Below are 20,835 nucleotides of genomic sequence, written 5' to 3'. Positions count from 1 at the left end.
GGACAATATTTTCCATGTTCTCTACAAATGGCTGGATTTGAACCGCAGTGATATGTGATAAGTATGACGGAAAACAACCTTTTTAAATAGCTGGGCAGTAGGTAACTATTTTTAACAGTGACCTCGTGTCAATAACTTCACTGACACACTGCAACAAAATTTCAATGGAGGCCAGAAATGTTAGAATTTTCAGCGCACTTATATGTGATCCGTATGACTTCAGAGCACTTATATGTGATCCAGTAGCGAGCATGCTTGCTCATCACTAGTAACTGCTCCATTGGTGACCGGGAGTTACTCGCCATTAAGATGGCTTATGAGGAGTGGCTATACCTGCTGGAGGGCACAGTCTATCCAGTGGTCATGTACATGGACCATAAGAACCTGGCATATCTCCAGCCCTCCCAGAGATTTAATCCATGCCAGGCCAGGAGATCTTTGTTTTTTGTACCGCTTTAACATTTTGTTACATTTCAGGTCCGGTGACAAAAATGTCAGAGCTGATTCCCTTTCTCGCTCATTTTTGTCCGGGGACCAAGAGGAGGATCCTCAATTTATCATCGAACCATCCAAGATGGTTACTGTCGCTACAGTCAGCCTGTCGAGAGTTCCCCCAGGAAAAAGCCTTGTGGCTGAATCCGAGAAGGAGCGAGTCTTGTCATGGGGCCACTTGTCCAAGGTGACCGGTCATGCGGGACAAAGGAAGATGCTACAATTGATTTCTCGCCACTACTGGTGGCCATGCATGAGGAGGGAGATATATGCTTACGTACCTGCCTGTCCGATTTGTGATCGCAACAAAGTCCTCAGACTATCGGTTCTGTCCTGCCGTTACCCGTGCCATCTGGTCCATGGAAGCACATAGCAATGGACTTCATTACAAATTTGCCACTATCCGAGGGTTGCACCGTCATCTGGGTAGTCATGGATCGCTTCTCCAAAATGGCACATTTTACCCCATTGTCTGCTCTTCTATCTACTCCTGAACTGGCTGACAGCTTCATCAAACATATTTTCTGCCTGCATGGATTTCCTCGTCACATTGTGTCCGATCAAGGTTCGCAGTTCGCTTCCAGATTCTGGTTAGCTCTCTGTAAACATCTGGATATTGTCTTGTACTTCTCCTCGGCCCATCACCCTCAGTCCAATGGGCAAGTGGAGCGTGCCAACCAGGTCCTGGCCAACTACCTGCGAAACTTAGTCAATGCCCACCACAATGATTGGGTGAAATTACTTCCCTGGGCGGAGTTCTCACACAACAATCACATTGGTGAAGCCTCGGGAGAGTCTCCTTTCTACATTGTTTTCAGTCAGCAACCCGAGGTTCCGCTTCCAGTGACAGTTCCTTCTGATGTTCCTGTGGCAGATGTCCTCTCCAAGGATTTTGTAAAGTTGTGGTAGCCACTCTAGAAGCATCCTCCGCTCGTATGAAGAGACATGCAGACAAAAGGTGCCTGGATCCTCCATGCTTCTGCCCTGGCGACAAGGTATGGTTCTCGGTCAGGTACGTCCGGCTGAAGGTTCCCTCTAACAAGTTGGGTCCTCGTTTTATCAGTCCTTTCATAGTGCTGAAGGGGATTAACTAGGTCTCCTATAAACTCAAGTTCCTTCCTTCATTACGGATTCTGAATTCTTTCCATGTATCTCTGCTGAAGCCGGTCATCCTGAGCCCCTTTTTCAAGGATCCTAGTACCACACCCGTGCCAACTGCCTCGGATGATGTTTTTGAGGTAGAGAACATCTTGGCCATGAAGAAGGTGAGAGGCAAGACTCTCTTCCTTGTTGACTGGAAGGGGTTTGGCCCAGAAGAGAGGTACTGGGAGCCTAAAGAGAACATTCATGCTCCGATTCTCCTCCAGAACTTCCTCGATGGCCTGAAGAGGAGGGGGGGGGTACTGTTAGCACCACGCCGGATCTCCAGTCTCGGGCGTGTCACTTCGCTCACCCGCGCTGCAGTCGGTGCTTTCCTTCCCAGTGCTCTGCCTGCTTCTATCAGGGTTTCCAGCCATGTTCCCAGGGCATGCCCACACGTGCTCCCGCCCTCTTAAAGGGCCAGCACGTGCACTTACTATTACGTCCCCAGCCAATGGCTGTGGGACATTGCATATATATTGCTTCCTCCCCACTGGGGAGGTGCCTGAGCAACCTTCCTGTTCAGCAGTCTAAGTTGTTAAGGTTGCGTACCAGTCTTTGCTGCACTCTGGTGCCAATCCTGCCTGCTCCACTCTTGTGCAGATCCTGCCTGCTGCACTCTGGTGCAGATCCTGCCTGCTGCACTCTGGTACAAATCTTGCCTGCTGCACTCTGATGCAAACTCTGCCTGCTGCACTCTGATGCTAACTCTGCCTGCTGCACTCTGATGCAAACTCTGCCCGCTGCACTCTGATGCAAATCCTGCCTGCTGCACTTCGCTACAAACCCAGTCCACTTTATCCTAAAAATGTTTTGGTAAACAGATAAAATGCCAAACCTTGTGTCGCTGTCCAATTATTTCTGTATCTAACTGTATATCTTTTACTAGTTAAAGTTAGATATTGATTTATACACACACACACACAAAAACACATATATACAGTATATATATATATATCAGTTTAGCTATATGAAATATATAGGTTTTTACTACCAAATCTGAGAGCAGCATTATGTAGAGACAGAGACCCTGATTCCAGTGATGTGTCACTTAGTGGGCTACTTGCTGTATTTTTTATAAAATCACTGTCTTATCAGCAGGAGATTATCACTAAGGGACTAATAAATCTTCTTCCATGTAGTCCTCCATATTAATGAGCTCTGTATAGCGATGTCTTCTCCACTGCTTAGCAATTTTCTGCATATGCAAAGTGTACACAGAAAGCTCTCACTCATTGGGTGGGGTTATAAGGAGCTTAGCATTCAGAGAACTGGTAAGATTGCAGTGGAGAAAACAGTGTTTTTATTGAAACTGCAGGAAGAAGCCAAACAATTACATATTGGTAAAACCACGGTTTCTGCCCCTACTTCACGCTGCTCTGAGATGGGGTAGCATAATGACAGCTGGTGACAGATTGCCTTTAAATATTTTTTTTGGCAACAAACTGCAGATGGTCATTGTTAGGAAGCACTATGGTGGAAACAAAGTGGTAGGGTCTAATCTGTATATTATCCCTCAAATTTAAAGCAAGAGTGATCATCAAAATTGTAAACTGCTAAATTTTATTATTATATAATTTTTAAATACATTATCTTATTTTACAGTCTTAAGTAGCTCGTGGTTTGATCATCTAAGGGGCTGGTACCAGCACAAAGAGGATTTTGACATACTTTTCTTGACATATGAGGAAATGATAAAGGTAATTAAGATCATGTGCATTATAGAAAAATACATCCATTCCTGGGGCATCCAGTAGAATTTTTTCTTATTTAAAGATTTTGTTGCCAAAGACCTAAAACCTGACAATTGTGATGCTCAGTTACTTATTCTTTTCCAATAATTATGTTAAAATGTCCGTCCATTTTTTAATTTAGGCCACGGCCCCACTATCAGTATTTGGTCAGTATTCGGTCAGCATTCTTTCTCAGGAGTGGGAGCCAAAACCAGGTGAGGAAAAATCAGATAAAAGGTATAATAGAAACAAGTCACCAATTCTGCATTTATCACCCACTCCTGGTTTTGGCTCCCACTCCTGAGAAAAAATACTGACCGAATACTGACCAAATACTAATAGTGGGATCGTGGCCTTAAGCTAAAATACATATATTCTGCATTACAACAGATTTTCATATTTTTTTAAGTTAAAGGCGTTTTCCAGGAATAGAATACATAAATAACTAAAGGAAATGTTAATAGAAATACAATTTCTATTTATTAGAGATGACCCAATCAAATTTGAATTCTCCAGTTTTGCCAAATTTTCATCCAAAATTAATTTTTCACATAAGTGATTTGCAGCAAATCACAAGTATTACAATGCCTTCAATGGCCCTGAAAAAACATGTAACACTGCCGAGGTCTCCTAGGACTGTATTGAACCCCTAAATTCTTCTCTTTTCTCTGTTCTGTGTAGAAACAGGAAGTCTCTTTTCCCTCCTTAAATCATTCCCCTCTTCAACTCCTGACTCAGCTGCTGCCTGATCTTGTCTTGCCAGGGACTTTTGCAGTGACTCATGACTCATACAGGGAAAATAGACTTCCTGTTTCTACATACAGCTTAGAAGGATTCAATTAGTCAGTTTTTAATCACGTGATGTCATAGAGCAAATGGAAAACAGAAGAATTAACTGGATAGAAAAGTAAAATGAGCTGTTAGCTTTATGACATCACGTGATTAAAAATTGACTAACTGGATCCTTTTAAGCTGTATGTAGAAACGCAAAGTCTATTTTCCTTGTATGAGTCATGAGTCACTGCAAAAGTCCCTGGCATGACTTGGTCAGACAGCAGCTGAGTCAGGAGTTGAAGAGGGGAGTGATTTATGCAGGGAAAAGAGATTTCCTATTTCTACACAGAGCAGAGAAAATATAAGAATTTACTGGATAGAAAGTCAAAATGAGCAATTATAAGTACACAGTGCTATTAAATATGATAATTGCAATTTATTAAGAGGTTAAAAACTTTGATGGCAGTGCTTCTATAACATCAACACAACCTTAGTAATGTCAAAGTGAGCTCAACATATATGGCTATGGGTAAATAGATAGATCCCTCTTGTGGGGAAGATTCCTGCCATGCCAATATTTATATACAAGTCATGTACACAGTAAAAGCCATGAATTTTTGATAAACAGTGGCCTAAAAAGTATCCATTCTTAAAAGACAGCAACAGGCTTGTGGTTTAAGAAAGGAAAAAGCAATGACTTTTAAAAAGCATTCCAAAAAATTATCAATTTTTGGAAGCAGCAATAGATTTGAGATTTGGAAAGTGAAGAAACTACATTTTTTTAACAATCGGTCCAAAAATTATCTCTTTGTTTGGGAGTAGCAACAAGGTTTTTGTTTGAAACATGAAGAAATAATGTCTTTTTAGTAAACCATACAAAAACTGTCCCCTCTTTAGAAGAAGCAAAAGATTTGCTGTTTGGAAAGTGAAGAAGCAAGGCTTTTTAAAAAGTCATCCAAAAATTATCCCTTTTTTGTGAACAGTTTCAGACTTACTTAACCCTGTGGGGAAGGGCTCCTAGTGGAAGAACAGTATCGCTACAGAACACAATGGACAGGCAGGAGATATTTGACTGTCTACTAGCAATTTCACCAACCACCCACCATAGAACATGATGGTACAGACAATGAGATGACCAGTATTAGCAGCCCAGGCATCAGTACTGTACAAAATGGACAGGAAGAAAATGTTTGGCCGTTTATCTTCAATAGCAGTAGAGCAACTGCATACTATTGTATTGAATATGATGGAACAGGCAAGGAGATATCCAGCTGTGTAGGGGCAGCACTTACAGCACCAGCAGAGGCACAGTATATAGAATACAATAAATAGGCAGGCTGATCTAATCATTGGCATATGCCATTGGTGAATTAAAATAAGCTTTGATCCGTGCCTGATTAGTTTCTACAAATGTGACATTTTCCATATTTGCAAAGGACAATTTGCTCTGTTGGGTATGACAAAGCCACCTGCTGCAGTGAATACACTCTCTGACAGCACACCAAAGGCTGTAAAAGGCAGCATACTCATGGCAAATTGTGGTAGTTCTTGCGAATGGTCTAATCTGCTGACCCAGAAGTCCATGGGATTGAGGCTCAGGGTATCAGCCGGACTAATGTCAAAGTCTAGAAACGACTGAACCTGGCTACTAAAGCAGTGAGTCTGTTTACTGATGTGTTTCAGGTTGGCTCAGCAGCAGAAAAAACATCTGGTCCATCATGTCATATAGACTGTAATCACTGCTGCCTTGGCTACTTGTAGCCCTAGCACTGGCACAAATAGAAAAGCATTGACTTTGTGAATGGTCTCCAGGTCAGAAGTGTGGTTACCAGGCATCTGCATAATGAGAGCTTCTCAAAGCAGAGAAGGGAGCATCTCTTGGTAATGTGCTAGTTTTGACTCCCTTTTGTAATATGGAAAAAATTCCTTTATTATTTATCCAATGGTCAGTAATTTTCTTCATGGTAAAGATAGGCTTGGCATCACTCAAGTAGTCTAGCATGTTGCTTGCCTTGCTCACCAGCATGGGCAAGGATCCTTTTCGATCACATTCTGTACACCGCTACAACGGTTGGTCATCATAGCCACAGTCATTGTCTTTATTACTAGTTTCTCCCTCTCAGCCTTGTCCATTGCCTATACCTGATATAACTCAATTCCTCCCTCTACCTGTTACTGCTCCTTTTCCTCCTCCTCCCCCTACTACCCATCTTTCTGTATGTAACATTGTCCTTGAGAATCCCCAGCTGCCCCAAGGCAGCAATGAACATGCAGAAGTTGTTGTTCTTTCTCCATTCCCTGTTTATTCCTTTAAGTAATTTTTCCAATGTAAATATGAAATGGATGACATTGTTGATGCCACAGATGTCCCTACTGACAAGTTTAGTAGCCTCTTTGAAGAGTCTCAGTAGGCGATACATAACGCTCATCAGCTGCTAGTGGTGGATTTTAAAGTATCCTGGAAGCAAGCAAACTGCATGATATATTCAGACCACACTTTATGTTGCTCATACAGATGCTCCAACAGTACAGTGCCTTGTGAAAGTATTCACCCCTCTTGGCTTTTTGCCTATTTTTTTACATTACAACCTGTGTTTAAATATTTTTGTAATCCGATTTGTGTGTGATGCATCAGCACTAAATAGTCTAAGTTGGTGAAGTGAAGTGAGAAAAATATAGACAAAAGTTAAATTTATTGGATAAAATAAATAAAAGTTGGCATGTGCATACGTATTTACCCCTTTTGCTATGAAGCCCCTAAAAATTTCTGGTGCAAGCAATTACCTTCATAAGTCACATGCTTAGTGAAAGGAAGTCCACCTGTGTGCAATCTAAGTGTCACATGGTCTGTCAGTATATACTCACCTTTTCAGAGAGGACAAGCAGAGGGGTAGTAAGGATTGATGGATTATTTAGTAGCAGTTGGATTATAGTAACAGTGGTCGAACTTGTTATTTGAAATGAGCGGCAAAGTCTTCTGCAGAGATGCGGGATGTCAGAGAGGGCAACGGTGGGTGGAGAAGGAAGTTATCTTTTTCTTTAACAAGTTATTTTACTTGAAGAAACTTTTCATGATTAAATTTAGAACTTGAGCCATGCAGGAAGCAAGAGTTACTTTTCCCAAATGTAGAGCAGCAACAATGTTCTAGGCATTTACGACAATAACCAGTCGTAGTTGGTAGATAGGCATCCTTTGTGAGATTTGCTGCTTGATGTAGAGGAGCAACTCATCAAGAAATAATGATGGCTGGGCATCCTTCAGCAAAGCTGAGCACACGCCATCATTTCTCAAAAGGTAGCAGAATTCCCAGCATATATAGTAGTGGTTGAATAACAGCACTAAATGATTCGGTAGCAATTGCATCACCAGCAACTTGACTAGATGGAAGTTGAGTTGGCACACAAGTGGATGACTGAGAACATACACTTGTTTCCTTGCCACACAAATAGGTATGAACATATAAGTGTGACGGATAAGGAGGAGTTGTCAGTGCATGAACAGCAGCAGTTGGATTGAGCAAGGCCGCACATGTGAAGTCGGCATGTGACCCCATGTAGGCAAATCAGATATTTGCAATCATGTGTCCTCCTCCCTCGGCGCTGACACCAAGAAATCCTCACAGTGTGCACTGCAAACAATGTGAGGATTCACAAGTTTGCAGTCACAAACAGTGACTGCAGACTTGTAGCCTAACACCGGACAACCCCTTTAAGTCTATTAACACTGTGATACCAGCTCCTGCCAACAAAAGGCCCCCATATACATTAGATAATGCCTGGGTTCAGCCGGCCATCTCGCAAAGCGGGCCAGTTACATCCAAAAAATGCGAATTTGACTCGCTCCATGTACTGCTTCAGATCCGTTTCAAATGGAAGAAAAACAGAAGGATTTAATGGATCTGTTTTCCATAGACTTCAAATTTAAAAAAAAAAAACATACAGTTACTTACAATCCATTTTTATAGACATGTGTCAGAGATTTATCACAAATATCACAGGTCGGGAAAGTCACGCAGAACCACCTGCTGTGACCTCTTGAGCGAACAGCTCTCTGCTGCCCCCTATCGTCCAGACAATTGCACGATTAGCCGACAATCAACAGAGGAGGCCGTAGGCTGTTTGCACTAACAGGCTGGTTATTGGAAAACTAACAGTGAGCGTATGGTATATACACCTCTGGATTTCAATACATGGAATATGTGTTATACCCCTGTAAGATCACCGCTAACTCCATGATCACCCCAGACTACTCACTGCTACCACTAGTCATTTTTACAGGCTGACTGGATGCCTAATATCTAGCGTATTGCTTTGCGGTATGGTTACAGAACAAAAAGGAAAAGAACTATTTAATTTTATATTTAATTATAAGGGAGGCAGTGTTTATGAAAAATATACAAAAATTTTTAAAAAGGGGACAAAGCAATACAGCCTATAAATTTACAAAAAATAAAAGGGATTAAGAAGAGAACTTAAAACGCCACTCGCAAAGATAAGTCAACTTAGAAGAATGAGAGCGGTTTGTTTGGGGCCATTAAGCAAACGGGATACATGCATGCATGATGTGCCTCTCTCTACAGGAACGCAGATCATAATTTAGCTTGATCTTTTATCACCCCCTGAGTTCCACCCACACACTGTGATGACCACACGTGGGCTGGATTGTGGGCTGACCTGTTTCAGGATTTTATGAAAATCCTAGTTATGTGATAACGCTACTCCTGATGGTCACAGAAGTTTGAGATTGCCACCATATTTTCCAACAGGATTTTACCTTTCCGTAGATAGTAAACATGGCATATCTGTTGTCAGTTATCTGGTCACTGTGGATTTGGGGCTCATAGGCAGGGTTTACAGTTATAAAAAATTATGTGTCTGCTTCCCCTATTAGCACTGGTGCTGAAAATGTATGTTTCATCAATATCGGATTTATGCAAATTTCAATATTCAGTATTTCCTTTTGGAGACATTAAGTTTGATCTGGCGTATTGTAGCCTTTTCCCTGCAGGAAAAGACAGTGTTTCTTAAATCCAACCTGCATCTCCTGTGGACACAAGGGCTTCCACTGCCCTGTTTATGTATAGACACATGTACCCTTTTGTTGTCCAACTCTTTGAAAAAAGTTCTCCTGTCTATTTTAAATCACTTTGTCTATGTACCAAAAGACATCCTCTTTTGCACTTGGCTTCAATAGAACATCCTGCATTTTAATTTCCTACTTCTTTATGCCCATTGTAAGTATGTATCTAAGAGTGTCAGCTAGGTTGCCATCTCTTGTCTTACTTAAATCTGTGTGAAAAGAAAAAGGAGGGAGGTGGTGAGTGACTTCAAAGATTTTTAATATTTTCTAGGACACATGCAAAAGAGTTCTGTAGGTACAACTTTTTTTTTCCTTCTAAATGATTGCTGCTTTTCCGTGATGATTACTGGACACGTGAAATCAGCCTAATAGAGCTGACATCTCAAAGTCAGCAATATTTACAGATAATCAGTTGGCTGCCAATTAGAAAAAAACTCCCTCACCCAATATGTTCACATGTAAGGCTCGCCATCATCACGATGTACAGACGTTTCAATGCATGCAAAGTTGAATTCCATCACATTGTAACATTGCTAATCAAGAGGCGGTCAGGCAAATTATTCTATTTTTGCAAATACAGTACAGTACTCGTTGCTCGAGTAGAGCAAATTGGAATGCTCGAGTACTCGGTCCGAGCAACGTGCCAAATGTAAGTCTATGGGAAACTAGAGCATTTTTCAGGTAGCTTGCAGAGGGCCTAAAAAATGCCCCAATCGATGGGAACAGTGCTAAAATGACATGAGAACAGCATGGGGAAGAACCCTGTAAGCATCGCTGACTCCTATGTCACTGCTGTCAACAATGTTGTCAGAGTATTACGCCACTTTTACAGACTCACAATAAAACATACAAAAAAGAAACCAAAATGAATTTTCCTGGGAAAAATGTAAAGGAACATCCTTTCCAGGGTAATGTCTTGTATATAAGGCAAAATAAATATACAAAAACCAAAATGCTTGGGATATGTTCACAAGTAGCGTTTTTGATGCGTTTTTGCACTTTTCCATTGCTTCCAATGGTGAAAAATACATTCACCAGTAAATGTAATTTTAACATTTTACTACCTTATCCTGCCATGTGGTGTGTGAGAAATCCTCAGACACATCCTGTTTCATTTATGAAGGAGGGACTCTGAAATCACAAAGCCTATTTTTATAGGGACATCAGGCGGCCCTTACTATTCTTAAAAGGCCAGTAGTTGGCCCTCACTATTGTTAGAGGACCATCAGCCAGGTATGCTTTGTTGTGCCCATTACACCGCGTGCAGAATTATTAGGCAAATGCGTATTTTGATCGCTTCGATACTTTTTATACATGTTGTCCTAATCCAAGCTGCAAAGGCTTGAGAGCCAACTACCAATTAAGTAAATCTGGTGATGTGCATCTCTGTAATGAGGAGGGGTGTTGCCTAATGACATTAACACCCTATATAAGGTGTGCTTAATTATTAGGCAACTTCCTTTCCTTTGGCAAAATGGGTCAGAAGAGAGATTTGACTAGCTCTGAAAAGTCCAAAATTGTGAGATGTCTTGCAGAGGGAAGCAGCAGTCTTGAAATTTCCAAACTTTTGAAGCATGATCACCGAACAATCAAGCGTTTCATGGCAAATAGTAAACAGGGTCGCAAGAAGCGTGTTGGCCAAAAAAGGTGCAAAATAACTGTCCATGAATTGAGGAAAATCAAGTGTGAAGCTGCAAAGATGCCATTCGTCACTAGTTTTGCCATATTTCAGTGCTGCAACGTTACTGGAGTATCAAAAAGCACAAAGTGTGCGATACTCAAGGACATGGCCAAGGTAAGGAAGGCTGAAAAACTACCACCTTTGAACAAGAAACATAAGATAAAACATAAAGAATGGGCCAAGAAATATCTTAAGACTGATTTTTCAAAGGTTTTTAAGGACTGATGAAATGAGAGTGACTCTTGATGGCCAGATGGATGGGCCAGAGGCTGGATCAATAAAGGGCAGAGAGCTCCACTCCGACTCAGACGCCAGCAAGGTTGAGGTGGGGTATTGGTATGGGCTGGTGTCATCAAATGGAGGATGGAGTGAAGCTCAACTCCCAGACCTACTGCCAGTTTCTGGAAGACAACTTCTTCAAGCAGTGGTACAGGAAGAAGTCGGTATCGTTTAAGAAAAAAATGATTTTCATGCAGGACAATGCTCCATCACATGCATCCAACTACTCCACAGCGTGGCTGGCCAGTAAAGGTCTAAAAGAAGAAAAAATAATGACATGGCCCCCTTGTTCACCTGATCTGAACCCCATAGAGAACCTGTGGTCCATCATAAAATGTGAGATCTACAGGGAGGGAAAACAGTACACCTCTCGGAACAGTGTCTGGGAGGCTGTGGTGGCTGCTGCATGCAATGTTGATCGAAAACAGATCAAGCAACTGACAGAATCTATGGATGGAAGGCTGTTGAGTGTCATCATAAAGAAAGGTGGCTATACTGATCACTAATTTTTTTGTTTTTTGTTTTTGCATGTCAGAAATGTTTATTTTTATTTTTTTTCCTCTGATATTGGTTTACCTGGTGAAAATAAACAAGTGAGATGGGATTATATTTGGTTTTTATTAAGTTGCCTAATAATTCTGCACAGTAATAGTTACCTGCACAAACAGATATCCTCCTAAAATAGCCAAATCTAAAAAAATCTCACTCCAACTTCCAAAAATATTAAGCTTGGATATTTATGAGTCTTTTGGGTTGATTGAGAACATAGTTGTTGATCAATAATAAAAATAATCCTCTAAAATACAACTTGCCTAATAATTCTGCACACAGTGTATTAATAAGTGGGTCTCCTATACTGTTATTGAGTGTGCAATGACTGCAAGGGCTGCAAAAACTTTGAACACACCTCAATACCCCGTTGAAGAGACATAGGGGAGGGCCTCAGTAAAAAAAATGTTCCCATTATAGAGGAGTGGGTCTCCTATAGTGATAATGCCCATGCAGTGACTGCAAGGGCTGCCAAAATTTGGGAAAAACTCCAATAACAATTTAAAGACACATAGAGGTGGGCCTCAGTAACAACATGTTCCCATTAGAAAGGATCGGGTCTGCTATACAGTTATAAGGTATGCAGTGAGTACAACGGCTACCAAAATTTAAGAAAAACCCCAATACCAATTTAAAGACAAATAGAGGTGGGCCACAGTAACAACCTGTTCCCATTAGAAAGGAGCTGGTCTCCTATACAGTTATATGGTATGCAGTGAGTACAACGGCTGCCAAAATTTAGGAAAACCCCCAAAAACAGTTTAAAGACACATAGAGGTGGGCCACAGTAATGACATGTTCCCATTAAAAAGGAGCGGGTCTGCTATACAGCTATAGGGTATGTAGTGAGTACAACGGCTGCCAAAATTTAGGAAAAACCCCAATAACAATTTAAAGACACATAGAGGTGGGCCACAGTAACGACATGTTCCCATTAGAAAGGAACGAGTCTGCTATACAGTTATAGGGTATGCAGTGAGTACAATGGCTACCAAAATGTATTAAAAAAACCAATAATAATTTAAAGACATATAGAGGTGGGCCAGAGTATCGACATATTCCCATTAGAAAGGAGTGGGTCTCCCATATTTTTCTTGCGTATGCAGTGAGTACAACGGCCACCAAAATTTAAGAAAAACCCCAATAACAATTTTAAGACACACAGAGGTGGACCACAGTAACGACATGCTCCCATTAGAAAGTAGTGGGTATGCTATAGAGGTATAGGGTATGTAGTGAGTACAACGGTTGCCAAAATTTAGGAGAAACCCCAGTAACAATTTAAAGACACATAGAGGTGGGCCACAGTAACGACATGTTCCCATTAGAAAGGAACGGGTCTGCTATACAGTTATAGTGTATGCAGTGAGTACAACGGCTGCCAAAATTTAGGAAAAACCCCAATAACAATTTAAAGACACATAGAGGTAGGCCACAGTAACAACATGTTCACATTAGGAAGGAGCGGGTCTGCTACACAGTTATAGGGTATGCAGTGAGTACAATGGCTACCAAAATGTATTAAAAAAACCAATAATAATTTAAAGACATATAGAGGTGGGCCACAGTATCGACATATTCCCATTAGAAAGGAGTGGGTCTCCCATATTTTTCTTGCGTATGCAGTGAGTACAACGGCCACCAAAATTTAAGAAAAACCCCAATAACAATTTTAAGACACACAGAGGTGGACCATAGTAATGACATGTTCCCATTAGAAAGGAGTGGGTATGCTATAGAGGTATAGGGTATGTAGTGAGTACAACGGTTGCCAAAATTTAAGAGAAACCCCAGTAACAATTTAAAGACACATAGAGGTGGGCCACAGTAACGACTAGTGATGAGTGAGCACTAAAATGCTCGGGTGCTCGAAGCTTGGGTCGAGCACATTGGAATACTCGGGTGCTCGACCCAAGCAACGAGCCCAATGTAAGTCTATGGGAAACTCGAGCATTTTTCTGGCGGTCCCCCCGGCGGTCTGCAGAAGGTCAAAAATTGCCCAAATCGATGGGAACAGTGCTCAATTAAACGTCAGGCAGGCAGAATATATAGGCAGACAGGCAGTCAGGGTATATAGGAGGGTGCATGAAAAACATAGCAGGGCACTTGGAACACACTAGTGCCCTCCGATTTTCATGCACCCTTCTCTTTAAAAAAGCCGGCAATTCAGCAGCGGCATACACCGGTACCTGACAATTTAGAATTGAAAGAATAGAGCATCACACATAGATTAGATAGATAGAATCATGTCAGTCACATATATAATAAGTACAGTGACAGTATTGGTTAATGAACTTGTCATTTAGTGTTAAAATAAAGGATTTATTAAAAAAAAATAATAGTGTTTTCATGCACCCGTCTCTTTAAAAAAGCCGGCCGGCAATTCATCATTGGTACCCGACAATTTAGAACAGAAAGAATAGAGCATCACACATAGATTAGATAGATAGAAACAAGTCAGTCACATATATAATAAGTACAGTGACAGTGTTGGTTACTGTACTTGTCATTTAGTATTAAAATAAAGGATTTATTAAAAAAAAAATTGGCGTGGGGTTCCCCGTAATTTTAGTCTCTAGCGGAGGTTAAGCAGATGGCTGGGGCAGATGTCTGAAGCCTGGGAAGGGGGTAATACCCACGGAGCTTCCCAGGCTACTAATATCAGCCCCCAGCTGAATACCTAGCCTTTACTAGCTATTAAAATGGGGGACCCAAAAAAAATTATGTGGGGTCCCCCCTATTTTAATAGCTAGCAAAGGCTAGGCAGACAGCTGGGGCTGATATTCATAGCCCTGGAAAGGTGCATGAATATTGGCCCCCTCCCAGGCTAGAAACACCAGCCGTCAGCCACCCCAGAAATGGCGCATCCATAGGATGCGCCTATTGGTTATGATTCCACCAGCGGCACTAAAAACTCGCTCTGACAAAAAGCTAGCGGCAGGGCAATCAAGGACCTCCAAGGCGTAGAGAGCCAGTTAATGCCATGTGTCCAGCTTGGATAACCAATAATTATAAAGCACAGAGGAATCAAGGAGGACATTGGTACGGTCGGCCAGGTACTCCTTCAGCATCTTCCCAAACTTTTCCCTCTTTGTGATAGTACCCCGCACATAAGGGCCTGTGCGATGGGAGGGTCTGAGAAAACTGTACTAGAACTTTGACAGTGTTCCCCTGCCTCTGCTGGATTGGATTTGTGACTCTCTTGCCTGTATCCCTTTGTTGGCCAATGAACTGAGACCTCTGCCGCCAGCATTTTCAGATGGGAATTTTTTTAATAATTCATCTTATTAGGCCTGTCCAGCACGGGAATAAGAGATAGAAAGTTCTCTTTGTAGCATGGGTCTAAAAGTGTCAACAACTAGTAATGACTGTCACCCAAAGTTTGGACAACAAGAGAGTTACGGGAAAGACGAATAAAATGAACTCAGCCATGTGTGCCAGACTGCTAACAGGCAAGACTTCCGTGTCCTCACCAAGATGATGACTGATCATGCTCTCCTCCTCATCCTTCTCCTCCTCCCTGTCCTCAGGCCATCCACGCTGAACAGACGATATAACAGTTGTGCAGGTAGTACTGTCTATAGCGCAGGAAACTATCTCCTGTTCTTCCTACTCCTCCTCTTCCTATTCCTCATTGCCACAAAATCCACGTTGGGATGAGATGAGGCTGGCAACGTTGTATTTTTCTTGCTCCATCTCATCGTGCTCCGCTAGCAATACGTCCTCTTTCATTGTGAGTAGAGGGCGTTTCAGAAGACAGAGATGCGGGATGATGACGCTAATTATGAATTATTGTGTCATCGCCGCTCACTATCTTGGTGGAGTCCTCAAAGTTTTGGAGGATGGTACAGATGTCTGACATCCATGTACACTCCTGAGGTCTTATATGTGGAGTCTGACCTGAATTCCGACGGCTGTGTTGATGCTGGTAGTCAACAACTGCCCTCTTCTGCTTAGAAATCCTTCCCAACATCTGCAATGTAGAGTTCCAACGCATGGGGACATCGCACACCAGTCAGTGTGCTGGAAGCTGCAAATGCTGCTGAATCATGGCAAGGGCAGCGGAAGCTGTAGCTGACATTCTAAAATGGCACACATGCAGTGCACTTTGACAATCAGATCCGGCAGATCTGGGTAGGTTTTTTTAGAAACCGCTGAACCACGAGGTTAAGCACATGGGCCAAGTTTCCGTGGAAAGTTTCCGTCTCCATAAGCCCAAAAGGCAACATTTTGAGAGCAAGCATTCTCAAAATGTGTGGATTTAGTAGTGTGGCCTTTGTGGCGTTGACTGCGTATTTACGCTTGCGTTCCAAGGACTGGGGTAGGGACAACTGAACGCTGCGCTGGGACAAGGATGTGGATGTGCTTGCTGATGGTGCTAGTTGAGAGTGTGCAACGACAGGTGCAGGGCGAGAGGCATCTTTGCATGCGCCATGGACAGGGGATTGATGTGCATGCACAACAGCGAAAGAAGCAGTGATGTCACCTGCAGACACTGTTTCTGGACCCTGGGGTTTGGCCCACTTAGTCGGGTGCTTTGCTGCCATGTGCTTGACCATGCTGGTGGTGGTCAGGCTGCTAGTTTTGCTACCCCTGCTGATGCTGGCCTGGCAGGTAGTGCAAATGGCCTTTTTGTGGTTATCTGCAGTCATTAAAAAACAACCAGACTCGGGAAGACCTAACAGTTGTACTGTCAACTTCCGTAGTGTTGGTGTTACAAGGACGCTTTCCCGCCTTGTGTCTGCGGCCACCACACTGCTTCTTCCTGCCTGTTGTGGTGCTACACCTCCCTCCCCATGTGTGCTGCTGTCCTTGCTCTGCATGTCCCACTGCCAGGTTGAGTCAGTTACTATATCATCCACCACCTTGTCTTCCACTTCCACACCCTTGTCCTCCTCCTGACTTTCTGGCAAATGTGTCTCATCATAGTAACATAGAAACATAGTTTTTAAGGTTGAAGGAAGACTACGTCCATCTAGTTCAACCCATAGCCTAACATGTTGATCCAGAGGAAGGCAAAAAAAACCCATGTGGCAAATACTAAGCTCCATATTGGGGAAAAAAATTCCTTCCCGACTCCATATGACAATCAGACTAGTTCCCTGGATCAACGCCCTATCATGGAATCTAGTTTTTATAACCCGTAATATTATACTTTTCAAGGAAGGCATCCATGCCCTTCTTAAATTTTAACAGTGAATCACTCATTACAACATCATGCGGCAGAGAGTTCCATAGTCTCACTGCTCTTACAGTAAAGAATCCCCGTCTGTGATTATGATTAAACCTTCTTTCCTCCAGACTTAGAAGATGCCCCCTTGTCCCCGTCTCAGGCCTCAGAGTAAAAAGATCAGTAGAAAGGTCTTTGTACTGTCCCCTCATATACTTGTACATAGTAATAAGATCACCCCTAAGCCTTCTTTTTTCCACTGTAAATAACCCCAAGTGTAATAACCTGTTTTGGTATTGCAGACCCCCAGTCCTCTAATAACCTTGGTCGCTCTTCTCTGCACCCGCTCTAGTTCAGCTATGTCTTTCTTATACACCGGAGACCAGAACTGTACACAGTATTCTAAGTGTGGTCGCACTAATGACTTGTATAGAGGTAAAATTATGTTCTCCTCATGAGCATCTATGCCTCTTTTAATGCATCCCATTATTTTATTTGCCTTTGCAGCAGCTGCCTGACACTGGCCACTAAACGTGAGCTTGTCATCCACCAATACACCCAGGTCTTTTTCAGTTACAGTTTTGCCCAGTGTTTTACAATTAAGCATATAATTATACATTTTATTTCCTCTGCCCAAGTGCATTACCTCACATTTATCCCCATTAAAGTTCATTTGCCATTCATCAGCCCAAGCTTCTAGTTTACACAGATCCTCCTGTAATATAACATTGTCCTCCTCTGTATTGATTACCCTGCAGAGTTTAGTGTCATCTGCAAATATTGAAATATTACTCTGTATGCCTCCTACAAGGTCATTAATAAATATGTTAAAACCACCTCTTGCGACAGTAATTGCATTTCCCACCGTTGCCTTTGTGTGACTATGGCTGCTCACATATTTTGGCATTGCTACTCACATTCTCCTCTTCACAAGCTTGAAGCTGGCTGGGCGAGAGGCCCAAATCTATAAATGGAAAAGTGAACAGCTCTTCTGAAATGTCCAAGTGTGGGATAACTTGACTCCGGGCACGCTGCATGGTGGGAGGGAGGAGGATCAGGGTGAGGAATATGTGGTCCAGACACCTGCCTACTGAGACTTGACCGTGTGGAAGACAGGGTGGTGGTGGCAAAGTGACTGGAACCATTATCTGCTATCCAACCAACAACCTTTAGACACTGCGTTCAATAGTGGTGTTCTGCAGTCCCCTAGTAATTGGGACAGAAAGGTCGAGCGACAAGATGTGGGTGTTTGTTGTGGCACAATTTCAGCTTGCCCATGGCCTCGGCCTCTGCATGCACCATCACCATCTTGTCCAATTCCCCGTCCCTTGACACGCACCTTACCCATTTTAAATGGAGGACAATATTTTCGACGTTTGCTACAAATGGCTGGCTGCGAACCGCAGTTATATGTGATACGTCTGACAGAAATCCACGGTTTTAAATAGCAGGCCTGTCGGTTACTATTCTTCACAGCGACCTCATGTGAATAGCTTCACTGACACACTGCTATAAAAGGTAAATGGAAGCCAGAAATGGCTGATTTTGGAATGCAATTATATGTTATACGTCTGACGAAGAACCACGGTTTTAAATAGCTGGCCTGTAGTTTAGTAATACTATTCTTCACAGTGACCTCGTGTGAATAGCTTCACTGACACACTGGAACAAAATGTAAATTGAAGCCAGAAATGGCTGATTTTGTAACTCAATTATATGTGATACGTCTGACGGAGAACCATGGTTTTAAATAGCTGGCCTGTAGTTTACTAATACTATTCTTTAAAGCGACCTCGTGTGAATAGCTTCACTGACACACTGGAACAAAATGTAAATTGAAGCCTGAAATGGCTGATTTTGTAACGCAGTTATATGTGATATGTCTGACGGAGAATCACGGTTTTAAATAGCGGGCCTGTAGTTTACTAATACTATTCTTCACAGCAACCTTGTGTGACTATCTTCACTGACACACTGCTACAAAATGTAAATGGAGGCTAGAAATGGCTTATTGTGGACCGCAGTTGTATGTGATACTGAATAACAACCATGATTTTAAATAGCGGGTGTCGTAGAAAATATTAATAATTTCTCTCTCCCTCCAAATACCTCTTCCCCATCCCCTATACTATTTGTCAAGGGAACAAGAGCTGACTCTCTAGAGCAGTGGCTTTTATGCAAATAGCAGGAGCCACCAAGTGTCCATTCTAATTAACATACGAATGTAGTTGTAGAGGCCTGTGATAAATAGACACTGGACTAAAGAGGAAAACGGCTCATTTAAGCTTCAAAAACATTCTATCAGACTCCCTACAATAGCAGGAACATCCTCATTTGCAAACTTCTTTTACTCACCAGTAGGGATGAGCGAGCATGTTTGCTGCTGCTCGGTGCTCGCCCGAGCATCTCACTGCTCGACATTCTCGGCGCTCGCTAAGTATTTCTGGGGTTGCCCGGCGGGAGCTCGCGTCTCCTCCCTGCATGTTTGGTGCTCTTTACAGAGCCAATGAGCATGCTAGGATTGCTTACCATGCACTATAATGCCGTAGCCATGTTGGTTGTGGCATTACAGTGGTTGGCTGGCTGCAGAGCATCATCAGGTCTATATCAGACCTGGCACTGCCATGCTCTTCACAGTCACTCCAGAATCAGACAGTGTAGGGAGAGCTGCTGCTGAGCTAGGGAGAGATTTGCTTGTTTCTAGTTAGTGTAGGTGTACCAAACTATATTAGAGACACATATCCATCTCAGCAAACAGTCCTTCTGAGGACTAATCCATCTGCAAAGATTTCAGGCAGGCAGTGTATATAGGCAGGCAGGCAGGGTATATAGCAGACTGCAGTGCATATAGCACAAGAGGTTCCATTCCAGTTCTGTCTGCTGCTGCTGTTATATTTCTAGAAATAGGCCCAGGTCTCAGGGGCCAGGAATAATATTTTTTTGGACCTTAATCCTCATTATTTGCTTAAAAAGCAATCCAGAGAACACAGTTTTTCTGCGTCATTTACTTGTTGGCACTGCAGAATACAGCCAGGTCCTTTCCATATTACAGCACTAAAAATCCAGCTATTTAAAACTGTGTTTTCTCCGTCACATGGAACACATATACATTTTCAGAAAATACAGTCATTTCTGGCCTCCATTAAATTTTTTTTTCAGTGTGTCAGCAAAGTTTTTGACACCGGCTTGCTGTTCAAAATAGTTACCTACAGGTCAGGTATTTAAAACTGTGTCTTCTCCGTCACACGGATCACATATACATTTTCAGAAAATACTGCCATTTCTGACCTCCATTAAAAATTTGTTTCAGTGTGTCAGTGAAGCAATTGACGCCAGATTGCTGTTAAAAATAGTTATATACAGGCCAGGTATTTAAAACTGTGTTTTCTCCGTCACACGGATCACATATATGTTTTCAGGAAATACTGCCATTTCTGACCTTCATTAAAAATTTCTTTTAGTGTGTCAGTGAAGCAATTGACACCAGATTGCTGTTCAAAATAGTTACCTACAGGCCAGGTATTTAATACTGTGTTTTCTCCGTCACACGGATCACATATACGTTTTCAGAAAATACTGCCATTTCTGGCCTCCATTAAATTTTTTTTTCAGTGTGTCAGCAAAGTTTTTGACACCGGTTTGCTGTTCAAAATAGTTACCTACAGGCCAGGTATTTAAAATTGTGTTTTCTCCGTCACATGGATCACATATTCTTTTTCAGAAAATACTGCCATTTCTGGCCTCCATTAAATTTTTTTTTCAGTGTGTCAGCAAAATTTTTGACACCAGATTGCTGTTCAAAATAGTTACCTACAGACCACATATTTAAAACTGTGGTTTGTCCATCACACGGATCACATATAAGTTCACTCCAAATTCAGTAATTTGTTGTGAGCGTGGAAGATATTGTCCTCCATTTAAAATGGGCAAGGTACGT

The 20,835-nt window shown here is 42.2% G+C and overlaps 1 protein-coding gene across 1 annotated transcript in view; it reads left to right on the top strand.

The window, feature by feature from the left end:
- LOC141259641 (amine sulfotransferase-like) overlaps nt 1-20,835 on the top strand; it is a 207,349-nt gene that overhangs the window by 165,806 nt on the left and 20,708 nt on the right. The window contains exon 5 of the mRNA XM_073675906.1: nt 3,238-3,332. Coding sequence (XP_073532007.1) covers nt 3,238-3,332 — 95 coding nt within the window. The remainder of the gene's footprint in view (nt 1-3,237; nt 3,333-20,835) is intronic.

The sequence above is a fragment of the Phyllobates terribilis genome, unplaced genomic scaffold (assembly GCF_046119375.1).
Source record: "Phyllobates terribilis strain yellow unplaced genomic scaffold, ASM4611937v1 Scaffold_3__8_contigs__length_932513732, whole genome shotgun sequence".
NCBI lineage: Eukaryota > Metazoa > Chordata > Amphibia > Anura > Dendrobatidae > Phyllobates > Phyllobates terribilis.
Note: the sequence above shows the minus strand (reverse complement) of the source record. Positions and strands in the feature narration are given on the sequence as shown.